Source organism: Plecotus auritus (assembly GCF_963455305.1).
Source record: "Plecotus auritus genome assembly, chromosome: 9".
NCBI classification, from domain to species: Eukaryota; Metazoa; Chordata; class Mammalia; order Chiroptera; family Vespertilionidae; genus Plecotus; species Plecotus auritus.
In genome coordinates, this window is record NC_137783.1 from 52,899,538 (window position 1) to 52,927,138 (window position 27,601).

General features: G+C 42.6%; 1 protein-coding gene across 1 annotated transcript; it reads left to right on the top strand.

The window, feature by feature from the left end:
- The first annotated feature begins 22,650 nt into the window (after positions 1–22,650).
- Positions 22,651–24,228, top strand: LOC308233216 (intraflagellar transport protein 52 homolog). The gene has a single exon (XM_080640077.1). The coding sequence runs from the start codon at positions 22,732–22,734 to the stop codon at positions 24,070–24,072; it is 1,341 nt and encodes a 446-aa protein (XP_080496203.1). The 5' UTR covers positions 22,651–22,731; the 3' UTR covers positions 24,073–24,228.
- The last annotated feature ends 3,373 nt before the right edge of the window (positions 24,229–27,601 follow it).

Here is a 27,601-nt window from a genome sequence, read left to right on the forward strand (position 1 = left end):
CATGGACTAGGGTGTACCTGTGCCACTGGCAACAGCTCCAGTGTCAGGAAAGCTTGAAGGTTTGAACGTCTTTAAAAATTATTTTCCACCTATATTCACTCAAATATTATCTATATGCTGATGACTTTAGGTTTATATCTTTAATCAAGATTTTCTTGAACTTGACTGCCTGCTTGACATCTGCTTGGATGACCAATGGACACCTCAAAACTTAACTTACCCAAATGGAATCCCTGATATTCTCCCTGAACCAGCATCTCTCCCTTCTTCTATTTGCTCAGTCACAACTCTTAGTTTCATCCTTTACTCTTTTGTTTTGGTCACCCTACACCTGGTCTGCTGGCTTTCCATTTAAAATAAAACCAGAACTCACCCACTTGAGTGCCCAAACCACAATTATCTTTTACCTGGAATATTACAATAGTCTGTTAACTGGTCTCCCTTCTCCTGCCCTTGACCTTCTCCAGTCTATCCTCATCACTGAAGCCAGGATGATCTAGTAAAACATGAGTCAGATCATGTCTAATGTCTAACGAACAGCTTCCCATCTCAGTCACAGAAAACTTCAAGGCCCTTCCTATGACCTGCCAGACTCTGTAAGATCTGCATCCCCATCACCTTCACTCTCTGTATTATTCTCTCCATTTCACACACATTCACCAAGCATGGTGTCTGCAGCTATTTCCTCAGAAGTTTTGCTTTCTTCTTTCCCTTCTCTCTGCTTGGGATTCCACACCCCTCCATTTCTGCAGATTCTCTTTTCCTTCAGGTCTTTCTCAAAAGTTACCTTTTCTTATTTATATTTGTATTTACTTATTATTTACAAACCAGCATAATGCAGCACATGGGGTACAGCCATCAGTTTCCTGCAGGGTGAAATTAAATGTCTCTCCAGTGTGCCACATTCTTATCAATGGGGAAGATTTTCCTCAGCCACGACATGAGAAGAAATGTGGTCCAATAGTTCTGAAGTAGATCTCTAAGGCCAATAAAGGAGCTCCTCTTTGAAACCTTAGCAGGATTTGTACATTCACCCTAGGAAAATGGCCTTATTTCAATGAAGCCTTTTCTGGCCATCATATATATATGTAGATATGGTCCCCCAAAATGTGTACAGACTTTAACAGCTGGTTTCTATTACATTTTGAAAATGAAATGTATTTTAATAAACACTGCCTTTATAATTATTCAAAGTGTGTATACATTTTTGGGGACTAGACACACACACACACACACACATACACACTATCTGTACTTCATATAAATAGGTATCTATAAATTAGATAGATATCCTGTCTATACATCCAGGATATATATACCATATACATCTTATCTGAGCTTCCTATATAAACATATACATCCCATGGGGACTTTCCACACACATTTGATAACCTCTTCCCTGTCAGTCCCCTTCAGTAGAATGTGAGCTCCATGAAGACGGGGATTTTATATGTGTGTGCCGGCACACAAACAGTGCCTAAAACAGTGCCAGCACACAAGAAGTGCCAAATAAATATCTGTCAAATAAGTGAATGAATGAGTTGAACTTATACAAGGGCCAGAAACTCATAGCAAATATGAAAATGGCAAGCTAGCCATTTTTGACTGGCACAAGGATTGGTTTGCAATTCCAGAACCCTGACCCCTTCCTCTAGCCTAAGATTGGCTACATAATATGTGAGGCTCAGTGCAACATGAAAATACAGGCTTCCTTGTTCAAAAACGATTACGTATGTCATCATAGTGACAGCAAAGCATTAAACCACATGTGCTACCCTTCCACATGCAGGCCCTGGGCGCCTGCACAGGCCACACACTCATGAAGCCAACCCCGCTCCGGCCAGAGCTGCTGTCCACAAGGAGCTTCTGTGGTGGGACCTTAGGATGAGCAGCTCAAATACATCAAAGGTCACACAGCTACCCTCTCAAGGATATGTGAACTCTCCCACTATCCTCCAACACACACACACACACACACACACACACACACACACACACACACACCTCAATAAAGGTTGCCACAGGGCTCCCCTGTGCCAGGCTTTGGAACCCACTGCTGCGTGTGTCCACTCTATCTCATGGGTGTGGATAGCTAGTTCAGGTCAGAGACACATATGGGCTCCTCAGGTGATGGCCTTTCCCGTAATATGGACTGGGGAAGAAGAGCAGGTGTGGGCATGACACATATGGAGCGCCTGTGCAAGGGACAGGCAGGTTGATGCCACAAGAGAGGGCAGCCTTGAGCTACTGCCCTTCCCCCTGAGCCCCAAGGAAGTCTAAAGACCCCAGCCCAGACTAATGCCAACACAGGGGATAAAATTTACTGTATACCATCTAAAGGGGCTTCAGAAGGTTTTAATTTCAACTCTGAAAATGGTAAGCTGTTCATTTCTGAGTTTATTTTGAATATCTGACATCCTGTGAGAGATACTCTTGGACATTAGGAGATAATAATGCTTGGCTTAGAAGGGCATCATTTTGGTATTTTTTATGGTTTTTTTTTTCTATTCCAGAAGCAAATTTAGCTTCTTAGCTATGTTTTAAAACCAATATTAAAATGGTCTCTCTTCCACTCTTTTCAGATGATCCTGACACAAGCTAATTTGGCTGGTGTGTGGTAGTGATGAGTTCAGCCATATCAAGTAATTCTTTTATGGGACAAAACCCAGCTGACTCAATGGGGATATGAGGTAGATAGCATAGAGGATGGGCAGGAAAGAGCCAGTAAGTGATGGGGCAGAAATCAACTGAGGGCCAGCAAGGTAAAATCATCTTCATTTTGTGTTTTGATATTTAGCAAAAAATGAAAGGAAATGCCTAAGTCATTTATAGTACTGAATAGAGTCAGCTGATAGCCCCTTCAGACAATCCCTCCCATCCCTAGGGAAATCCTTGCCCTGATGATCCAGTCACTGGCACTTTTATCCCCTTTCCTCTAGTGTGCCAGGACAGAGGAAAGATAGAGGACCCTGTGCTCTACATTTTAATATAGAGGACTGAATGTATTAGTTTTCTATTGCTGTGTAACAAATTACCACAAACTAGTGGCTTAAAACAATAACCATTTATTATTCACATTTCTGTAGGTCAGAAGTCCAAGCAAGATGACACTGGGTTGTCTGCTCACAGTTTCACGGGCTGAAATCAAGGTGTTTGCTGGGATTACTCAAGTTTCTTTTTCAAGGTGTTTGCTGGGAGACTCAAATTTCTCTTTTAGGCTCATTGGTTATAAGCAGAGTTCACTTCCTGCCTCAGAAGAAACCTGTTGGTTCCCCAAGCTCCTACCTGCCCAGCAGCCCTCCCTTTCAGAAGGCCAGGATTCTGGCCTTAACTGCTGCTCCCAAATTATTCCTCCCAACCCTCATTTTTAAATGCTTCCATGAAAACACATGCCATCCATGAAACAACACTCTACCTCTGATGATTCTTTTTTTTTTTTTTTACATTTTAATTTCTTTATTAGTTAAGGTAGTACATATTTGTCCTCATCCCCCCCATTATGTTCCCAACCCCCCTGTTGTCTGTGTCCACTGGTTAGGTTTATATGCATGCATACAAGTCCTTTGGTTGATCTCTCCCCCTTAACCCGCACCCTCCCTTACCTTTCCTCTGAGGTTTGACAGTCTGATCGATGCTTCCCTGTCTCTGGATCTGTTTTTGATCATTAGTTTATGTTGTTCGTTATTTCCCATAGATGAGTGAGATCATGTGATATTTATCTTTCTCTGACTGGCTTATTTTGCTTAGCATAATTCTCTCCAGTTCCATCCATATTGTTGCAAATGGTAGGAATTCCTTCTTTTTTAGCGCAGTGTAGTATTCCATTGTGTAGATGTACCACAGTTTTTTAATCCACTCATCTGCTGATGGGCACTTAGGCTGTTTCCAAATCTTAGCTATGGTAAATTGTGCTGCTATGAACATATATCCTTTCTGATTGATGTTTCTAGCTTCTTGGGATATATTCCTAGAAGTGGTATTACTGGGTCAAATGCGAGTTCCATTTTTAGTTTTTTGAGGAAACTCCATACTGTTCTCCACAGTGGCTGCACCAGTCTGCATTCCCACCAGCAGTGCACGAGGGTTCCTTTTCCTCTGCATCCTCTCCAACATTTGTCGTTTATTGATTTGTTGATGATAGCCATTCTGACAGGTGTGAGATGGCACCGCATTGTCATTTTGATTTGCATCTCTCGAATAATTAGTGACTTTGAGCATGTTTTCATATGTCTCTTGGCCTTCCTTCAGTCTTCTTTAGAAAAGTTTCTATTTAGGTCCGTTGCCCACTTCTTGATTGTATTATTGATCTTCCTTTTGTTGAGTTGTATGAGTTCCCTGTAGATGTTGGAGATTAAACCCTTATCAGTGATAACATTGGCAAGTATGTTCTCCCATGAAGTGGTCTTTCTTGTTGTTTTGTTGATGGTTTCTTTTGCTGTGCAAAAGCTTTTTATTTTGATGTACTCCCATTTGTTTATTTTCTCTTTAGTTTCCATTGCCCTAGGAGCAGTATCAGTAAAGAAGTTCCTTCGGCATATGTCTGAGATTTTGCTGCCTGTGGATTCCTCTAGTATTTTTATGGTTTCCCGTCTTATGTTTAAGTCCTGTATCCATTTTGAGTTTATTTTTGTATATGGAGTAAGTTGGTGGTCTAGTTTCATTTTTTTGCATGTATTTGTCCAATTTTCCCAACATCATTTACTGAAGAGACTGTCTTGATTCCATTGTATGTTCATGCCTCCTTTGTCGAATATTAATTGAGCATAGTGGTTTGGGCCCATTTCTGGGTTCTCTATTCTATTCCATTGATCTATATGTCTGTTCTTGTGCCAGTACCAGGCTGTTTCGAGAACAGTGGCTTTGTAATACAGCTTGATATCTGGTATTGAGATCCCACCTACTTTGTTCTTCTTTCTCAGGGTTGCTGCAGCTATACGGGGTCTTTTTTTATTCCAGATGAATTTTTGGAGAGTTCTTTCTAGGTCTGTGAAATATGCCATTGGTATCTTAATGGGGATTGCATTGAATCTATAGATTGCTTTGGGTAGTATGGACATTTTGATGGTGTTGATTCTACCAATCCATGAACATGGTATGTTCTTCCATCTGTTTATATCTTCCTCTATCTTTTCAGTGTCCTGTAGTTTTTTGCATATAGGTCTTTTACCACTTTAGTTAAGTTTATTCCTAGGTATCTTAATTTTTTTTTTTTTTTTGGTACAATGGTAAATGGGATTGCTTTTTTAGTCTCTCTTTCTGTAAGTTCACTATTGGTGTATAGAAATGCCATAGATTTCTTGGCGTTAATTTTGTATCCTGCTACACTGCCGAATTCATTTATTAAGTCTAATAATTTTTTGATGGAGTCTTTAGGGTTTTCTATGTACAGTATAATGTCGTCTGCAAATAAGGACAATTTTACTTCTTCTTTTCCAATTTGGATGCCTTTTATTTCTTTTTGTTGTCTGATAGCAAGGGCTAGTACTTCCAGTACTATGTCGAACAGGAGTGGTGAGAGAGGGCATCCCTCTCTTGTTCCTGTTTTTAGGGGAAATGGCTTTAGTTTTTGTCCATTGAGTGTGATGCTGGCTGTGGGTTTGTCATATATGGCTTTTATGATGTTGAGGTATGATCCTTCTATTCCCACCTTGCTGAGAGTTTTTATCAAGAAAGGGTGTTGGATTTTGTCAAATGCTTTTTCTGCATCAATTGATATGACTATGTGATTTTTCTCCCTCAATTTGTTTATGTGATGTATCACGTTTATTGATTTGCGGATATTGTACCATCCTTGCATCCCTGGGATAAATCCTGCTTGGTCATGGTGTATGATCTTTCTGATGTACTGTTGGATCCGATTTGCTAGAATTTTGTTGAGGATTTTGGCATCTATGTTCATGAGGAATATTGACCTGTAATTCTCTTTCATTGTGTTGTCTTTATCTGGTTTTGGTATTAGGGTGATGCTGGCTTCATAGAATGAGTTTGGAAGTGTTCCTTCCTCTTGAATTTTTTGGAATGGTCTTAGGAGGATAGGTTTTAGTTCTTCCTTGAATGTTTGGTATAACTCTCCTGTGAAGCTGTCTGGCCCTGGACTTTTGTTCGCTGGAAGCTTTTTGATGACTGCTTCAATTTCTTCCATAGTTATTGGCCTATTAAAATTTTTAGAATCTTCCTGATTGAGTTTTGGAAGGTTGTATTTTTCTAGGAATATGTCCATTTCCTCCAGGTTGTCTAGTTTGTTGGAACAGAGTTGTTCATAATATTTTTTAACAATCCTTTGTATTTCGGTGGGGTGTGTTGTTATTTCACCTCTATCATTTCTAATTTTATTTATTTGAGTCCTCTCTCTTTGCTTCTTGGTGAGCCTGGCTAGAGGTTCATCAATCTTGTTTATCCTTTCAAAGAACCAGCTCTTGGTTTCATTGATCTTTTTTTTTTTTTTTTTTTTTTTTTTGTCTCTATGTCATTTATTTCTGCTCTAATCTTTATTGTCTCCTTCCTTCTGCTTACTCTGGGCTTTTCTTATTGTTCTCTTTCTAATTCTTTGAATTGTAGCATTAGATGATTTACTACCATTTTTTCTTGTTTTTTTGAGGTAGGCCTGTAGAGCTATAAACTTCCCTCTCAGGACTGCTTTCATTGTGTCCCATAGGTTTTGGATTGTTGTGTTTTTATTGTCATTAGTTTCCAGAATGTTTTTAATTTCTTCTTTGATCTTATTGGTAACTCAATCAATATTTAATAACATGCTATTCAGCTTCCAAGTGTTTGAGTGTTTTGGACTGTTTTTATTGTAGTTTATTTCTTATATAAGTGGTCAGCAAACTGCGGCTCGCGAGCCACATGCTGCTCGTGAGCCGTGGTTTCCCGCTCTGTTGACTAATGAGTTTGCCGATCACTGCTGTAAGGCATTACCCTTACCCAGAAGTTTTGACTTCAGGTTAAAGACATTAGTACATTATTAAAATGTTTTTTAAGTGTTTTTCCCTAAGGCAGTGGTCAGCAAACTCATTAGTCAACAGAGCGGCAAACCATGGCTCGCGAGCAGCATGTGGCTCGCGAGCCGCAGTTTGCCGACCACTGTCTAATATTATGCCATTGTGGTCTGAAAAGATGCTTGGTATGATTTCAATCTTCTTGAATTTGGGGAGACTTTGCTTGTGACCCTGTATGTGGTCTATTTTTGAAAATGTCCCATGTGCACTTGAGAAGAACATATATTCCACAGCTTTAGGGTGGAATGTTCTGAAGATGTCAATTAAGTCCATCTGATCTAGTGAGTCATTTAGGATTGTTGTTTCTTTGCTGATTTTTTTTTAAATATCCAGTGATGCCAGTGGTGTATTAAAGTCCCCTACTATGATTGTATTGTTGTCGATTTCTCTCTTTATATCTTCCAGGAGATTTTTTATGTATTTGGGTGCTCCTGCATTGGGTGCATATATGTTTATCAGGGTTATATCCTCTTGTTGTATCGATCCCTTTAGTATTATGAAGTGGCCTTCCTTATCTCTTGTTATGGCCTTCACTTTGAGGTCTATTTTGTCAGATATAAGTATTGCTACCCCAGCTTTTTTTTCATTTCCATTTGCCTGAAAGATGTTTTTCCATCCCTTCACTTTCAGTCTGTGTGAGTCCCTTGTTCTGAGGTGGGTCTCTTGTAGACAGCATATATATGGGTCATGTTTTTTTATCCATTCAGCCACTTGATGTCTTTTGATTGAAGCATTTAGTCTGTTTACGTTTAAAGTTATTATTGAAAGGTACTTGTTTGTAGCCATTTTTATTTTTTGAGGCTGTGTTCCTTCTTACCTTTTTGTTTCTTCTTTTTACAGCATTCCCTTTAGCATTTCTTGCATTGCTGGCTTGGTAGTGATAAACTCCCTTAGCCTTTTATTTTTCTGCAAAACTCCTGATTTCCCCTTCAATTTTGATTGATAGTCTTGCTGGATAGAGTATTCTTGGATTCAGTCCCTTGCTTTGCATCACTTTGTATATATCCTTCCATTCCCTTATAGCTTGATGTGTTTCTGTTGAGAAATCATTTGATAATCTGATGGGGGATCCTTTGTAGGTAACTTTCTGTCTCTCCCTAGCAGCCTTTAAGATTCTCTCTTTGTCAATAACATTTACCATTGTAATTATGGCATGTCTTGGTGTGGGTCTTTTGGGATTCATCTTGCTTGGGACTCTCTGTACTTGAGTAACTTTTTTCTTCCCCATATCAGGGAAGTTTTCTGTCATTATTTCTTCAAATAAATTTTCTATCCTTGCTGCTCTTCTTGTCCTTCTGGGAGCTCTATTTTACGTATGTTATTTCATTTTGCATTGTCCCAAAGCTCCCTTAGGCTCTCCTCCTGCTTTTTAATTTTTTTCTCTAGTTGCTGTTCAGTTTGGGCTTGTTTCTGTACCTGATCTTCTAACTCACTAATTCAGTCCTCTGCTTCTTCTAGTCTACTATTGAAGCCTTCCATGGTGTTTTTGATTATAGCTATATCATTTTTCATTTCTTCCTGATTTTTGGATAGGTTGTTGATTTTTTCGTCCATCTGGTGTATGAACTGTATGATTATTACTCTGATTTCTTTTTCTGTCATTTTCATGCATTCTTTTTCTGTCACTTATTTCCTTTCTTGGCAATTCCTCCTTTTCTTTCCTCTGGGGATTGCTTCGTTGTCTCCCCATTCTGACTATCACCAGAAGGTTCAAATGTCAAGTTGCGGGGGCCTGGGCCATGTGCAGTGGGAGTTTTGCACCCCCCAAGTGTCACTGAAGAGCTCTGACACCAAGACGTGTGGTTGCTGTGGGTTGGAGGGAGCCACGCTCACCCTGGGTCAGAGTCACAGGTACTTAGTGTGGCCTTGTGTGTCCACCTAGAATCAGGGACTTAGTGTGGCCTGCGCCATGTTGAAACAGAGGACCCACTGGCATGTGCCAAAAATCAAAGTCCCCTATTGCATGTCAGGAGTCAGAGGCTCCCTGTGTCCATGCTGAGAATCAAGTATCAGAGTCTCTGTTGCTTGATGCTACCTCGCACTGAGAATCAGGGTCCCTGTGTGCACATGAGCCAAGATTGGAGTCACTGGCTCTTAGTGTGAATGTATTGGGAATCAAGGATCCCAAGCACATGCAATGAGGAACAGAGTCTAGTCACTGGTGCTCATTGCTGCCTCTTGTGTGGAGATTCAGGGCCCCTGATCTGCTTGGGAGACCGGGGTGCTCAGTCGCACTGTGTTGGCAGGAGGTACACTTCTGCCCTGTGGTAAACAGCCTTCTGTGTACGCTTGCCCTGAATCAAAGTCAGGTGGCATTACCACTTAGTGTGGGTGTGAGGTCTGGTCACACGGGTGTGCACAGTGGAAAACAAACTCCCTGTGTCTATGCACCCAGGCTCAAATTCAGCGCTGCCTCCCTGTGTGGCCACAGGGTCTGATTGTGGGGAACAAACTCCCCTAGTCCGCACATCCAGGTTCAAATTCAGTGCAGCCTCTCTGCTAAGGTGCATGCTCTGGTCATGGGAAACAAATTCCCCAGGTTTGCACCCCCAGGCTCAAATTCAGCACCATCTCCCTGTGTGGGTGCAGGATCTGGTCGCAGAAAACAATCTCCCCAAGGTCGTGCGCCTATGCTCAAATTCAGGACTGCCACCCTGCCTGGGCGCAGAGACTAGTTGCAGGAAACAAATTCCCATAGTTCACAAGTCTGGGCTCAAGTTCAACTCTGTCTCCCTGCCCTGCATGGACGTGGGATCTGGTCACAGAAAACTACCTCCCTAAGGATGAGCAGCTAAGCTCAAATTCAGCTCAGTCTCCCTGCCTGGGCACAGAGACGAGTTGCAGGAAACAAATTCCCAAAGTTCACAAGTCCAGGCTCAAGTTCAGTGCTGTCTCCCTGCCCTGCATGGGCGCGGGATCTGGTCGCAGAAAACTACCTCCCTAAGGATGAGCAGCTAGGCTTAGATTCAGCTCAGTCTCCCTGCCTGGGCACGGAGACGAGTCACGGGAAACAAATTCCCAGAGTTTGCAAGTCTGGGCTCAAGTTCAGCGTGGTCTCCCTGCTCTGCGTGGGTGCGGGATCTGGTCTCAGAAAACTACCTCCCTAGGGATGAGCAGCTAGGCTCAGATTTAGCTCAGTCTCCCTGCCTGGGTGCGGAGACAAGTCACGGGAAACAAACTTCCCGTGTCCAACACCAAGGCTCAAAGTCAGACAGAGTCACCACTGCTTTGTGTGTGCAGAAAGCCTTATTGTGCGGCTGTGGTCTGGTAGTTTCTATGTCGCTGCCACTGGGGCGGCGGGGGAGGGGGATTGGCTTTGTGACTCACAGAAATCTGCAGCTGTGGTGCCTGGAGTCTTGGTGTCCCTGGGTCTGCAGTAGTGATCGCAGGTCTTTTATCAGTGTAGCTGTAGGGTCCTGGTTTGCTTCTGAGACCAGACTGGGTGTTGGCAAGGCTAGGATTCTAGTCTCAAGCAGTTCTGTTCTTCAAGATGGCATGGTCTCTGTGCCGCCGGTGTCCTCCCCAGAGTGTTTGTGGCGGCAGCGGGCTTTTGCCATCTAAGACTGCCCAGATTGGCAGCCCCCTGGAAGAACTGCAGGGTCTAACTGTCCCTATTTTACTCACACACACACCCACACATGTCCACACACCTTCCTGCCGGTTGCCATATTTCCTCCTCCTGATGATTCTTAATATTAATGCAGTTGTGTTTGCTTACACATCTCATTGACTTTTTAAATTTATATTGCTGTAGTTACTATGTAATTGTCCAAAGATCTTTAAGAAATTGGAGTTCAAATATATAAAGAACTACTACAACTCAACAACAACAAAATTAAATAATCCAATTTAAAAATGGGCAGAGGACCTGAATAGACACTTCTCCCAAGAAGACATACAAATTGGCCAACAGATATATGAAAAAAATGTCCAACTTCATTAGCTATAACAAAAATGCAAATAAAAACTATGAGATACCACCTCACACCTGTTAAAATGGCTATTATCAACAAGACAAGAAATAAGTGTTGGAGGGGTTGGAGAGAAAAAGGAACCCTTGTACATTGTTGGTGGGAGTGTGGGTTGGTCTCACCACTATGGAAAACAGTATTGAGGCTCTTCAAAACATTAAGAATAGACCTATCATATGTCCCAGCAATCCTTCTTCTGGTATCTACCTGAAAATTTTGAAAACATTTATTTGTAAAGATACATGCACCCCTATGTTCATTGCAGCATTATTCACATTGGTCAAGACATGGAAATAACCTAAGTGTCCTTTGATGGTTGATTAGATAAGAAAGATGTGGTACATATATACAATGGAATACTATGCAGCAGTAAGAAAAGATGAAATACTATCATTTTCGACAACATGGGTGGATCTTGAGAGTATCATGCTTAGCAAAATAAGTCAGACAGAAAAGGACAAGAACCATATGATTTCACTCATATGTGGAATATAAAGTAGAAAGCAACAAACTAACAAACAAAAAAACCTCATAGACACCGAGTGGTTACCAGAGGGGAAAGCGCGTCAGCGGCAGTAGAAGAGGGTAAAGGGGGTGAAATATATGGTGATGGAAGGAGACTTGACTTTGGGTGGCGAACACAATGCAATATACAGATGATATAGCATTGTACACTTGAAACTTTTATAATCTTATCAACCAATGTCACCCCAATAAATTTAATAAAATTTTCAAAAAAGAAATTGGATTTCAAAACAAAACTGTGCATGATAAATGCCACTAGTGCCTATGAAAATTAAGGGTTAAAGAAAAATGCTAGGCTAAAATGTACGAACTTGTATTTTTCTCAATTGTTCCTTTCATTGCTTGTATCCATTAATTGTATAGAATTCCACTGAAGGACCATGTATTTACACCTCTTATACTTGAGTGGTGTGTGTGTGTGTGTGTGTGTGTGTGTGTGTGTGTGTGTGTGTGTGTTTAGGGAATGATTTATTTAAACTTTTGTCTACTGACCCATTGGTCTATCCTGGCCTGGTTTAGGGCTTTCAATCTTGTTCTCCACTAAATGAAACCAGATCTCTTTAGAAATAAGAAGATTCCTTTCTGGGTGCAGGAGAGCAAAAGATGAACCTGAGATATTGTGTGTTTGTTGTCAGAGATCAAGGATGCTTTCAGAGGTCCCTGGGTGGAGAGGTCGGCCTGGAAACAGAGGCTACTGGGGGCACTGGATGAAACCAGTCCTTCCTATTAATGTGAAAAACCAAGTCATGCTGATACCACTCAGAACAAGCAGTAGGTGTACTAGAGCAGCACTTCTCAAGACTTAATGGGCATCCAAATCACCTGGGAGCGGGTTAAATGGCCAATTTCAAGTCACTGGATCTGGGGTGAGTCTGAGATTCTGCATTTCCAACATGCAGATTCTACATTGTGTCCAAACTGCTGGTTCAAGACCACACCTGGAGCAGTCAAATGCCAGAGCAGAGTTCCTCAAACTCGGCACTACTGGCCTTGGGCATTCTTTGCGGTTGTGAGCTATCTTGTGTGTTGTAAAACGTTTAGTAGCATTCCTGGCCTCTACTTACTGGGTGCCAGTAACACACACACACACACACACACACACACACACACACACACACACCAATCAAGCAACCAAAAATGTCTCCAGACATTACCCAATGTTCCCTGGGGGAGGGTGGCCACCTGTCCCCAGTTTACCTGGGCCTGAGGAGTTTTCCAGGACACTGAACTTTAGTGCTAACATTTGTAGGCAAAGAAATGTGAACGCTTGTCCTCTGCCTGGGAGCCCTTATGTCTTGGACATCACGGTCTGCGTGAAGTTGTAACCTTTGTCTACTTTAAATGACTCCATGCTCTTTGCTTCAGTGTTTTGATGACCCTGAAGGCTATGATTTGTATGGTGATTTCTTGCTGTGGTAATGGAAGGTCCTGGGGAAAGTGGGACTGTTGGTCACTCTACCTCAGGGACAAGATGGCCTTCATGAGCCCACAGTGCTAGAGGAAAGTCAAGTCTTCACATGGGTCATTAGTAATCATTTTCTTTTATACAAAATTGTCGGTGAACTTGGGAGGAACAAACCATTTGTTGGCAAAGATATGTGAAATGCTGTGATTTGTATGTGGTTTCTGATTTACTTCAGGTCGTTGCTGTGGTAATGGAAGGGTAATTTGTTTTGTTTTCTACTTGAGGTTAAGAATATTTTATTAAAGCCCTAGCTGGTTTGACTCAGTGGATAGAGCATCAGCCTGCAGACTGAAAGGTCCCGGGTTTGATTCTGCTTGATCCCCAATGGGGGGTGTATAGTAAGCAGCTGATCAATGATTCTCATCATTGATGTTTCTCTCTCTCTTTCCCTCTCCCTTCCTCTCTGATTAAATAATAATAATTTTAATAAAGAATATTTTATTAAAAGATAAAATTAAAAAGGTTAGACCTACTGGTTACTGGTGAAAAAGTATTAAACCTTAGGTCAGGGATGGGTTATAGGAATAGATTGTAGTGATGGGTCATAGGAATAGGGCCTCAGGCACTGACTTACTGGAGAGAATGCATGACCACTCACCAAGAGGGTATAAGAAGGCTTTTACTTCCATAATGAAGCTTTCCGGGAAAACAGGACAGGCTTCCCATGCTGGTTTGGCAAAGGCTTGAGAGACCAAGGAGGAGACCAGCTTGGGGTTCGTATTGTGGTTGGGGAGTGGGCCCAGGTGCGAGTCCCCGTGCATGGGAAGTGGCTCGCATGGTTTGAAACTCCAATGTTGCGAGCACCTGCTCTTATCACCTTGCCCAGATGTGGGCACAAGGGGAAGAGGGAGAGCTGAAGCCTAAAAGCCGCCAGCAGTCAAACATCAAAAAAGAACAAAAAGTGGAGCCAGACCCTGTTAAAGAGGGTGGAACTAGGAAACAGAATGGCCTACGGTGATCCAGCCCCTCCTTTGGTAAAGCACTCCAGGCATGCGCTGAGGTCATCGATGCTAATTTGCACCTGGTGGGAGGTGTGCAGCCAGAGTAGCTGAAAAAGGCCCGGAGATCCCAGATCCTCACCCAGAAGCAAAGGGAGACGTCCAAGAAGCTGTCCTCTACCCGGAGCCCTTATACCTTGGACGGCACAGTCTGTGTGAAGTAAGTTCTAACCTTTGTCTACTTTAAATGATTCCATACTATTTGTTTTAGTATTTGATTACAATGACGCCTGTGATAATGTGATCAATCGTACTAACATGCTTTACGCTGATGCCAGGGTTGGTTTTGCTTTATTACTAAAAAATGTTACAGTGAAATTTCTCTGTTTTGTTTTGTTTTTGTTACTCCTCACCCAAGGATACTTTTTATTGATTTTTTTAAATATATTTTATTGATTTTTCACAGAGAGGAAGGGAGAGGGAGAGTTAGAAACATCAATGAGAGAGAAATATCTATCAGCTGCCTCCCACACACCTCCCACTGGGGATGTGCCTGCAACCAAGGTACATGCCCTTGACAGGAATTGAACCTGGGACCTTTCAGTCCGCAGACCAACGCTCTATTCACTGAGCCAAACCGGTTAAGGCCCCATTGATATTTTAGAGAGAGTGGAAGGGAGGGGGAGAGACAGAGAAAGAAACATTGATGTGAGAGAGAGACATCGATTGGTTGCCTCCCACACCAGCCCCGACAGCAGGGCCGGGGTTGGAGCCTGCAACTGAGGTATGTGCCCTTGACTAGAATCAAACCTGATACCCTTCAATCTGCAGGACAGTGCTCTAACCACTGAGCAACCAGCTAGGGCTATAGTGAACTTTCTTGTACATATATCTTAGTAAATCTCTATGATAGATCTATGAATTGCTAAATTAAAATACAGTTGATCCTTGAGCAACTCAGGGCTTAGGGATGTTGACCCTTCACACAGTAGAAAATCCACCTCTAAATAACATTTGACTCCCCCAAAATTTTACTAATAGTCTACTGCTGACCTGAAGCCTTACCGATAACATAAACAGTCAATTAACATATATTTTGTGTTTTATGTATTATATAGTCTACTCTTAGAACAAGCTAGAAAAAATAAAATGTTATTCAGAAAATCATAAGGGAGAGGAAATACATTTACAGTGTTTATTGAAAAAGATCCAAGTATGAGCAGACCCGTGCAATTCAAAACCATGTTGTTCATGAGTAAACCGTATTTGGGAGGCAAAAGACATGAACAGACATTTTACTGAAAAGTATGTACACATGACACAAGCATATGAACATCCATTCAGCATCATTAGTCGTTAGGGACATGCAGATTAAAATCACAGTGATGCACCCTAACTGGTTTGGCTCAGTGGATAGAGCGTCGGCCTGCAGACTGAAGGGTCCCGGGTTCAATTCCGGTCAAGGGCATGTACCTTGGTTGTGGGCACATCCCCGGTGGGGGGTGTGCAGGAGGCAGCTGATCGATGTTTCTCTTTCATCGATGTTTCTGGCTCTCTATCCCTCTCCCTTCCTCTCTGTAAAAAATCAATAAAATATATTTTTTTAAAAAAATCACAGTGATGCATCACTCCACACAGTTAAAAAGTGGTGACTCCCGAGTTGATTGGAGCGTCATCCCCTATACCAATGGTCAGCAAACTGCGGCTCGCAAGCCACATGCGGCTCGCAAGCCGCAGTTTGCCGCTCTGTTGACTAATGAGTTTGCCGACCACTGACCTAGACTCTCGATTCCAATAATTACAGGCTGCTGTTGTTCCTTGTGATTAAGCCCCTATCCAGTGGTCGGCAAACTCGTCAACAGAGCGGCAAACCGTGGCTCACGAGCCGCATGTGGCTCGCGAGCCGCAGTTTACCAACCACTGTCCTATACCAAGGGTTTGATTACTGGTCAGGGCACATACCTAGGTTTCGATCCCCAGTTGGAGTGTGTATGGGAGGCAACAGATCAATGTTTCTCTCTCTCTCTCTCTCTCTCTCTCTCTCTCTCTCTCTCTCTCCTTCCCCTTTCCCCTCTCTCTAAAATCAATAAAGATATCCTCAGGTGAGGATTTAAAAAAATAAAATAAAAAGTAGTGACAACACCAAATGCTGGTGAGGATGAGGGCAAACTGGATAACTCATCCTTAGCTGGTGGGAATGTAAAATGGTACCGACACTTCGAAAAATAGTTTGGCAGTTTCTTATAAAAGTAAACGTGCAACTACTGCCTCACCCAGCAATTGCTCTCTTGGGCAGTTATCCCAGAAAAATTAAAACTTATGTTCACACATAAACTTGCATGCAAATGTTTATTCAGAATAGGCCAAAACTGGAAATAGCCCAGATATTCTTCAGCAGGCAAAGAGTTAAACTGTGATACATCCAAAATATGCAATAGTCAGCAATAAAAAGAAATGAGCTATTGATACATGAACAACTTGGACGAATCTGAAGGAAATTATGCTGAGCGGAAAAAATCTAATCCCCAGAGGTTACATACTATATGATTCCTCTTGTATAATGTTCTTGAAAAGACAAAATTCCAGAAATGGAGACTAGATTAGTGATTGCAAGGTTAGGGACAGGGATTGCGGGAGGAGGGAGAGGAATGTAGTGATGGAACTGTTTCATATTTTTAGTATGGTGGTGGATACGTGAACCTACACATCTGAACAACATTGCTTAGAATTAAACACACACACACACACACAGACAAGTGCAACTGGGGAAATCTGAATCAGTTTGGTCCTGGACAAACCAAGTTGTGACTGGTTACCATGCTGTCACAGGCTTTACCGAGGGCTAGCCTTGCCCAGGAACTGAAAATGGCAAAGTAAAATGACCAAGTCCCTCTTCCCTTCCCGGGGCAGTGTGTCAAGGTCAGGCCAATGCTGTGCTGCCCCCTTGTAATGGCCATATTCTTCCAAAAGGGAGCGGAATGCCTTCCCTCAGGGGACAGTCTTCCTCCCCTCTCTCCAAGATAGCACTGTGTAGCTCACTCTGACCAAGCTTGCTTTGCTCTTATTGAGCAACTGAGACTAAACTGAAGACAGCCTGTCTTATTTTACCTGTCTCCTAGTTCTTGTGATTGGCAGCTCTCTTCACCTGTCCTGTCTGTCCATGAGGGCAGCTGGTGGGCGGGAGCAGTAAGGGATTAAGTGCTGAGCATGTGGGAAGTGGTCTGTGACACAGCACGAGTCCAGTGCAGGGAGAGTGACAGCAGAAACAAAGGCAGGGGAGAGGCCAGAAAAGCAGGTGCAAAGGCATGGAGGCAGGAGTGAACATGAGCAGGGTGTGTGTGGAGGAACCGGTGGCAAGGCTCAGGGTGAGAGAGGCTGGGGGAGAGGGATCCACAGTGAGTGGGAGGGAGAAGTTTCCACTTGCCACTCAAGTTTATTCCTCCACACCTCTTTTAGCAAAGAAACAGACATGGTTTAAAAGCATTATCTTAGTTGTCGATAATAATAATATTTGACTAAGGTTGGATGTTTAATATGTGCCAGGCACATCGCATTTAATTCTCACAACGCTCCGAGAGTTGGGCACTTCAATAATCCCCAGGTATGGATGAGGAAATCACCAAGGGTCAAAGGTTAATGGCTGGCCTGGGGTCAGACGCCCAGGAGGTGGCACTCGGTCTCTCTGTCAGAAGCCCACACACCTGAGCGCCAGGCCGTGCTGCCCATGCTTTCTAATAACGGACGTCTAACTCCTGTGTCCACTAACATTTTGCTCCAAGTCAGTTAGTCTTTTTCTTACCTCTTAGATGAAATGAAATCTTCAAAGAGCTTCCAAAGGCTCATTTCCAGAAGCATTTAAGCTCACTCATGCATATTTTATTTTCTTAATTATCAGCCAAAATCAACCAAGACTCTAAGCATTTACAGTCCCAAACAGGATACTTAAAAAATTCATGTGAGGTCTTTCAAAGACACAGTTAAAACCATGTAAGTGATGAAGTCCACATATTCAAGTTCTTCCCGGTGACAGAATAAAATCTTCCAGTGAAAACATTCTTTTGAATAATTACTACTGAGTGTTATCATTCTTATGATCCTTGTGTAGATTGTAAGTATTTTTTTCTAAAGGTTGAATAATATCCTATGGAAAAATAAATCATCTTTTTCTATCTTTAGGAAGGGAATAAGAAGAATATGACTTTTGGGGAACTAATACAAAAGCTGGGATGTCACACCAGATATTTTCAGAATCTGAGAATAAATGGCTATATCAACTGAAAGTGTAGCTATAAGAAGGTGCTTATCAGCAAAAAAAGACTAGTGAGGGATTTTCGTGGCACGACTAACATTTGTGATTTGTCTGAAGTCAGTTCAAGGCTGGAGCCAGCAGTTCCACAAGGATGGCTCACAGCTGAGTCATGTGGCCCATTTCCTATTAAAGGGAAGGTTCTCTGGGTCTTCCTGCTTTCATGTTTGAGTTCTGTTTGCCAAAAAGAAATGTCTTAAGTCTTTCAACAAAAGGCAAGTCCAAATGTATGGAGGGAGGAAAATCTCAGGAAGTGTCCCTGGAAAGCCATGGTGAGAGTCGCTGGCACTCGCTGGGGGCTCTTGGGTCTGCCGTCCTCTACCATCCTGATCAAAGGGTACCCATTCCCAAGAAATCATTAGAAAAGGAAAAATTCTTCAGTTGCGATCATCAGAAAAGATGACCCTCTGAAATAAAATGACAGGATCCAAAGATATCACTGTCTGAAAATATCACACTTGTAGATAAGTTTAGCTGAAGTGAAATGGAATAATGAAAAAGATCAGGACAAATACAGTTCACAGATGGGGTTATTAGGGGGAAAAAATTGCTTCACAAGATGCGCCAGAAAAGAAAGGATCCATATATAATGCTAAGAATGGAGGAACTGGTGAGAAATCATTGCCCCTAGTGACGAAACCCAGCCATTTTCAGTCAGGCTACAGTTACCTCCTCACCACCCCATCCCCCAAAGTCACCACTTTAGGGACATAGTCCAAGACCATACTGGGCCAGAATGCAAAACTTCCAAATCATTTGTCTGAAGAAATTAACTATGTGGATGCAATTAGCTAAGGAGAGACTGCAAGAATTATCCCCAGGGAAGGTAAATTCTTCAGATGAGCCTGGCCAAGGAAAACCCTCCTGAATAATGACCCATAGAAAGCAATGTTATGAGGAAAGCTAGCCAGAGGAAAATTCCTCACTATTCACCACTGTCACAGTCAGTGCATAAATCAGTGTTTATGAGATGCCTCAAAATCCAGTTGCTCAAAAATGAGATTCCACAAGTAAAATCAGCCACAGAATAATTAGCCCAGGAAGGTCCCTTGAAGACCTGCGATCCTTGGTTAAAACTCTACAAGACAAGGTTCTTTAAGATTCAGACAGAAAAGCCTACTATAAGAAGGAAGTTTTAGGATGCTCACCTCAGCCTACCAATTTGAATTAAGAGAGACTTAGGCAGGAGACTTTTAGCTAAATGCTCCCTGTATCATGATTTCTTGAGTTGCCTAGCAAGAATTTGCCTGCCATGTGTGTTCTGCTCTTCCTCAATTATCTGTAAATTGCCCAATTCTCACTTCTAAAAACTAAGACCCCATTCCCCACCTTTATTCCTTTGTTCAAAATGTCATATATACCTAATGTTGCCTCACTGTCTTTGGAATTTTCATGCTTATTTCCCATGTGCATGTATTAAAATTTGATTTTACCCTGTTTAAAAAAAAAAAAAAAAAGACAAGGCTCTTCAAAAAGCAATGTTTAAAAATATACACTGAGTAGCCAGATTATTATGATCTCTGAATGCATAATAATTCGGCCACTCAGCATATATCCTATATAATAAAAGGCTAATTGTCCCCTCAACCAGGAGTTTGACTAGCAGGCAGGCTGGCCAACCACCCATGTGCCCTCCCCCTGGCCAGGCTGGCCGGACCCCACCCATGCACAAATTCATGCACCGGGCCTCTAATATATATATATATATATATCATATCTGATAAAAGAGTAATATGCAAATTGACCATACCTCCACTACACCCACAAGTCACGCCCACCAGCCAATCAGGAGCGAGTATGCAAATTAACCCAACCAAGATGGCTGCGGCCACAGAGAGAGCAGGAGGCTTGGCTCCACTCAAGGCTACAAAGTTTCAATTATAGAAGATAAATAAATCCCAGATACCAGGGCCTCTGCTTGGGTTGCTAGGGGGCGTGGCTGGCATGCAAACCATCACAGGCCCCTCACCAAGGCTACCCCACGTCCCAAGGGAACCCCTACCCTGATCTGGGACACCCTTCAGGGCAAACCAGCCCCCACCTGTGCACCAGGCCTCTATCTTATCTAATCCTATCTAATAAAAGAATAATATGCAAATTGACCATCATTCCAACACACAAGATGGCTGCCCCCATGTGGTCAAAGATGACTGCCCCCATGTGGACACAAGATGGCCACCACAAGATGGCCAGCAGGGGAGGGCAGTTAGCAGGGACCAGGCCTGCAAGGGTGGGCAGTTGGGGGCGATCAAGCCTGCAGGGGAGTGCTGTTAGGGGCAAACAGGCTGGCAGGGGAGCAGTTAGGCATCAATCAGGCTGGTAGGGGAATGGTTAGGGGGTGATCAGGCTGGCAGGCAGAAGCAGTTAGGGGCAATCAGGAAGGCAGGCAGGTGAGCAGTTGGGAGCCAGCAGTCCTGGATTGTGAGAGGGATGTCCGACTGCCCGTTTAGGCCCAATCCTACCTGGATCAGGCCTAAAGGGGCAGTCGGACATCCCTTGAGGGGTCCCAGATTGGAGAGGGTGCAGGCTGGGCTGAGGGACACACACCCCCGTGCACGAATTTCATGCACCGGTCCTCTAGTATATATATACACACTGAGTGGCCAGATTATTATGCATTCAGAGATTATAATAATCTGGCCACTCAGTGTATAAATACATATTTTATAATACATTTTAATATATAATTTTATTTTTATTTATATAATTTTAATAAACATATATACTTTAATATATATGAATATATATTTGGCTCATTATACATGAGCTCATTGAAAAAAAAAAAAAAAGAATAGTCCCTGGCTGGTGTGGCTTAGTTGGTTGAGCATCATCTTGTGCTCCAAAGGGTCACAAGTTCAGTTCCTGGTCAGAGCACATATCCAGGTTGCAGGTTCGAGCCCCAGTTGGGGTGCATACAGGAGGCAACTGATGTTTCTCTCTCACATCAATGTTCCTCTCTCTCTAAAATGAATAAAAATAAAGAATAAAAAATAATTTTAATTTTAACAAAAGGATAGGGGCACATTACTCAAGTGATATCAATGGCTATCTCATCAATGGACAAATGGAACTGGGATCCCATTCCCCAAGCAGCTTTTTCAGGGGGATTACCATGTAGACAAGAGATTGACCAACAAGTGATTCCTCATGCCTATTCAAGAGCACTGAGTCAAAGTGACAGAGAAATCCAGGGGGAAATTCCCCAAAAATTCTGGTCTGGAAGAAGCATTTCCAGTGCTACATTTAGAACATAATTACTGAGAAAATGACCTTAGAAAGAGAAGCCTCCACCAATAGAATTGGCCAGAAAGGAGATTATACGGGAAAATAAAGCCTAAAGATGAAGATCTTCAGAACAAAACCTCAAAGGAGGTGGACTCTGAAGGGTGACTTGTTGACTCAATGAGAAACGATAAAACTAAGCAAAGCTTGAAACAGGAGGAGTAAACCAATGTGTCAGGGCTGCCCCAAGGCAGAGTGTCCTGGCATCACTCTTCGGGAACAGCCAGGTGTGCAGGGGATCTTCTGTGTGGTGATCTTCCTGAGAACATGCCTTCAGGAACATTAATGCTCACCTCCAGATCCCTTACACACAAAATATCAGAAGAATTGTCATTTTCATGGGTAAAGCTTCTAAATAACAACCCAAAATAAAGAACCAACTTGTCCGCAAATGTCCCCGCAGATAATAGTACATAAGCCTAGTCAAATAATGCCATGTGGAGATAAAAAGATTCAAGCATAAGATTAGTCAGGATGAATATCTTCCACGCAGTTCTTCAGGAGAGACACAGTACTGAATCCTGGGAGCCAGGGCAATTCTCCCCAGCAAACGCTGCCGGGAAGTCTCTGGAGAGGATCCAACTCAGTGAGAAGCCCCGACAAACACTATTCGAGGGAAGAAACACAACTCAGAGAAAGAGCCAAGGCAAAATGTCAGGAATCAGGAGGCATTGGGATAAGACTGTGCTGGCGGTGAGCTCACAATGCGGTTTGCCTGTGGCCCACCAGGAGGAAGTGTCTTGCTTGCTCTCCTGTAGAAACGACCTCTCTTGGGCTTGGTTCCAGGATCTCAATTCATCTGTCTTCAGGAGAAACAGACAACCAAGGTAAAGCAGATCCAGGCCCATTATTCCCATGGATGTTGTCTCATAAAGCCTTCAGTATTCTAAGACCCATTTCTAGACAGCCAGGAGGCACAAAGATTTTCTCCACTTCGTTTAATTTGCTTATGTTTAGTGCTTCAAAAGTACAGTAGTCCTCCCTTCTCTATGGGAATAAGACCCCCAGTGGATGCCTGAAACCACAGATAGTACCAAACCCTGTATGTACTATACCTGCCTACCAATGATAAAGTTTAATTTATAAATTAGGTGCAGTAACAGATTAGCAATAATAACTAACAATAAAATAGAACAGAGGTACGCCCATGCCCGGTCCACGCCTTCCCAGCGCGAAGCTTGGCCTCCGTCGTTGCTAAGAGGCCTTGGATACCTGGCGGTGGGATGCTGGGCGGCGTCAGGTGAAGATGGTGGTCACCGGGCCTCAGGTAATCATGGAGAAAGAGCTTCGGAGCACCATTCTTTTCAATGCATACAAAAAGGAAATATTTACCACCAACAATGGCTATAAATCCATGCAGAAGAGACTTCGGAGCAATTGGAAGATTCAGAGCTTAAAAGATGAAATCACATCTGAGAAGTTAATTGGTGTGAAACTGTGGATTACAGCTGGGCCAAGGGAAAAATTTACTGCAGCTGAGTTTGAGGTCCTGAAGAAATACCTTGACGGCGGTGGAGATATCCTTGTGATGCTAGGAGAGGGTGGGGAATCCAGATTTGACACCAATATTAACTTTCTCCTGGAAGAATATGGAATCATGGTTAATAATGATGCTGTGGTTAGAAATGTATATTATAAATATTTTCATCCTAAAGAAGCTCTAGTTTCCAATGGAGTCTTGAATAGGGAGATTAGCCGAGCTGCAGGGAAGGCTGTGCCTGGAATCATTGATGAGGAGAGCAATGGAAACAATGCCCAGGCTCTCACCTTTGTATATCCTTTTGGTGCCACATTGAGTGTCATGAAACCAGCAGTTGCTGTTCTATCCACGGGTTCTGTCTGTTTTCCACTGAACAGACCCATTTTGGCTTTCTATCACTCCAAGAACCAAGGTGGGAAGCTGGCAGTGCTTGGCTCATGTCACATGTTTAGTGACCAATATTTGGATAAAGAAGAAAATAGCAAAATCATGGATGTTGTTTTCCAGTGGCTTACAACAGAAGACATTCATCTAAACCAGATTGATGCTGAGGATCCAGAGATTTCCGACTACATGATGCTGCCCGACACAGCCACCCTGTCAGAGATGCTTCGAGTGTGTCTCCAAGAGGGTGATGAGAACCCACGGGACTTCACCACCCTCTTTGACCTGTCCATTTACCAGCTGGATGTCACCTCCCTCTCCAAGGTCATCAAGGCTTATGAACAACTCAACGTGAAACATGAACCTCTCCAGCTCATCCAACCTCAGTTTGAGACACCGCTGCCTGCCCTTCAGCCAGCGGTTTTCCCTCCCAGTTTCAGGGAACTGCCACCTCCTCCACTGGAGCTATTTGACCTGGATGAGACCTTCTCCTCTGAGAAGGCACGACTTGCTCAGATTACCAATAAGTGTACTGAAGAAGACCTGGAATTCTATGTCAGGAAATGTGGTGACATTCTTGGAGTAACCAATAAACTACCAAAGGACCAACAAGATGCCAAACATATCCTTGAGCACATCTTCTTCCAAGTGGTAGAGTTCAAGAAATTGAACCAGGAACATGACATTGATACCAATGGAACTGCATTCCAGGACAATTTCTGAGGACCGTGCCTCTTGAAGCATTTTCTGCCTCCTCCTTTGTAAATTGTTTTTCAATTGTTCCTCAATCCTTTATCAGAATTGTCCATCTACTCTTCTATGAATTATGGAAGGGTTGTGTATCTTCTGTAGTGCCAGATAGGTATAACATTTCTTAGAAAACCCTTATGTAAGATATGTTCCATTTTTTAAATTAAATATGATTAAATCTGTACTTTTATAATTTAAAAAAATAAATAAATAAAATAAATAAAATAAAATAGAACAATTATAATAATATACTGTAATAAATGTTATGTGAATGGCTTTGGGGACATTATTAAGCAAAATAAGAGTTACTTTATACCACGCACCGCAATACCACGATAGTCAAACGGATGACCAAAGCAGCTATAAGGGGCAGGAACATGTACAGCACAGTGCACTGAACAAGCGGATGAGTCACATCCATGCGGGGCAGAGCCAGATGGTTCAAGATTTTAATGCTACTCCAAAGAGCACCTAATTTAAAACATACAAATTGTTTACTCCTGGAATTTTCCATTTAATATTTTCAGACATTAATGGACTGCAGGTAACTGAAACTGCAGAAATCGAAACCACAGATAAGGGGGACCACTATCGTCTTCTCAAAAATTTTCACAAGAGGTAACTGCAGACAAAGAGGAACAAAGATGATCTATCTTAGCAAACAAAAGAGAAAGTCACAGCATCAAAGAATGAGGTCGGTGGGGATGAAATTGCCCAAGGAATGATTCCCAAAGACTTTCCTTTAGCAAGTGAATATGTTCTCAACGTGTTTCCGCCTTCAGAGACCAGTTGACAGCTGAGAGGGGATGTTTACCAGATTGTCTTTCCAGGAGAGGTGGATGTTGGAGGTCAAGCCAGTGAACAGACATCACTGGGAAGAAATAAACAATCCAGCCATACTCGTGAGCAAGCTTCATCACAAAACACGAGTCCCCTGGGGCTGTTAATCAAAACTGAGTTGCTTCTGATATCCCCCAATGTGAGTAAAATTCCTTCTCAAAGGTGGTTATTCTATGGGGAAATAACTTTTCCACTGTGGTTAAGTGATATTCCTTAGACATGAGTAATGATGGTGAAATTATCTAAGAAGCTATTGCTTAAGAGGTTGTCAACAGCACAACAAAATATCGGGCCTAAAGATGCATCAAATTTTCAGAATCCAAAGAAAAATCAGATGACTATATGGGGCCCTAACCAGTTTGGCTCAGTGAATAGAGCGTCGGCCTGCGTACAGAAGGGTCCCAGGTTCGATTCTGGTCAAGGGCATGTACCTTGGTTGCGGGCACATCCCCAGTAGGGGGTGTTCAGGAGGCAGCTGATGGATGTTTCTCTCTCATCGATGTTTCTAACTCTCTATCCTTCTCTCTTCCTCTCTGTAAAAATCAGTAATATATATATGTATTTTTAAAATGACTATATGTAGGGGTGGGCAAACTTTTTGACTCAAGGGCCACAATGGGTTCTTAAACTGGACCGGAGGGCCGGAACAAAAGCATGGATGGAGTGTTTGTGTGAACTAATATAAATTCAAAGTAAAGGAGCGGAGAGGAGAGCAAGAGAACCGAATAGAACAGCCGGATCCGGCCCGCAGGCCGTAGTTTGCCCACGGCTGACTAGTGGATAGATGAGGGGAGCCTGTTAGTTCCATGAAGAATGCAGACCAAACAAAAACAAAGAATTGGTAAGATTGGTCAATTTCTACTTGATTTTCCCCTCAATTGGGATGTTATTTGATTGTAACACAAAAAACATAAGCTTTAAGAGCAATAATTTTGGCCTCAGCATGACCTGGGTGCAAATGCCAGGCATGGCACTTACTAGCTGTGTGGCCCTGAACAAGTTACCTACTTCTTGGTGCCCAGAGGCCTACCTCCCCTAAAGTTAGGGTACTAATAGGCTTTACTATTACACGTACTATTTACATTTTTGTTTGCTAAGATAGCTCCTCTCTGTTCATCTCTGTCTGGAGCTGCACTGCTAAGGTGGCACCATGTTCCCCAGAGGCAGAGCTGGTAACATGGCGCATGTTGGCAGCAGTAGGGGAGAGAACCGCTCACCACTTTGTGCCCCCTGCTGTCACCTGGCTATAAAAGCAGGTTCTTGTTGCTCCCCCATCCCCCCACCCCCTGTCTTGAGGAATTCTCTTGAAAGAGCTCTTCAGCTTCTGTTTGCAGTCTCTCTGCTCCCACAAAGGCAGTAGGCATGAGAAAAAGCTTTTTAATTTGCCAAGATGTATAAAGATGTATGCACGAAGCTGTTCATAAAAATATGTTTACAACAGTGAAAACCCCAAAGCAACCACAATGTCACCAACAGGGGGAAGTGGTACAGCTAAACAATCATACGATTTTGGCATGTATATGAGTGTGTGTGTGTGTGTGTGTGTGTGTGTGTGTGTGTGTGTGTGTGTGTGTGTGTGTGGAGAGAGAGAGAGAGAGAGAGAGAGGAAGAAAGAGAGAGAGAGAGAGAGAGAGGGATGGGAAAACAAGAGAGGTTTGAAATAATTTAGTTCTTTTACCATTTTCCAGAACTTTAAATTCTAAATTTTGATTAGATTCAGAATCTACATGACTAAAAAGAAACCCCTCTCCCTTTTAGTATTTCTTCCTTCTGCCTAAGTAATAACCAAGGGAGGGGAAAAGACCCACAGGACTGGAGGTTGCTGGGCCAAACCGTGACTGTTCACTACCACCAGGGGGCAGTATCAGAGAGACGAGGACAAACCGACAGGGAAGAGCTCCAAGTTAGTGAACTTTTCCCAGTCCTGCCTGCGCACCCTCCCTCTGAGGGTTTTGTTTTACCTAACTGGCTGACTGAGCTCCAGAGTCTGTGGTACTCTATTCCGGGTTCCAATCTGCTTAGCATCTGAACTTTTCTTCAAAGATGTGAACATTTCTTCAACAACTTCACAGAACAAAAACACACACAGACAGACAATAATTTTGAGAGCTGATTGCAAAAAGAGCACTTTGATTTGGTATATAATGTCTTGTATATTTCAGATAGCTAGGTAGATAGAACAAAGGCATTACTGAAATTCATCATGGAAATATCCCACTATGACCATTATGCAGCCATTAAAAGCAATAATGTAGAAAGATATGTGATGACAAAGCAAATGTATTATCTCGGCGGGGGGGGGGGGGGTGTTTGTGTGTGTGTGTGTGTGTGTGTGTGTGCACTCTCGCATGAGAGCATGCCTAGAGAAGTATATAGAAGTATATAGAAAGATGAACATTTAAGTGATAGGATTACTGATGAATTTTTATTTTGTTATACTTTTCTATACCACTTAAACTTCTTTATAATGATCATGAATGCTTTACAGAGTTAAAAAGAAATAGTTATTTTTACCATTGGGGAAATAAAATCTATTTTTTTAATTGATTTCAGAGAGAGGAAGGGAAAGGGAGAGAGGGAGAGAAATATCCATCAGAGAGGATCATTGATTGGCTGCCTCGTGCACACCCCCTAATTGGGGATCAAGCTCACAACCCAGGCA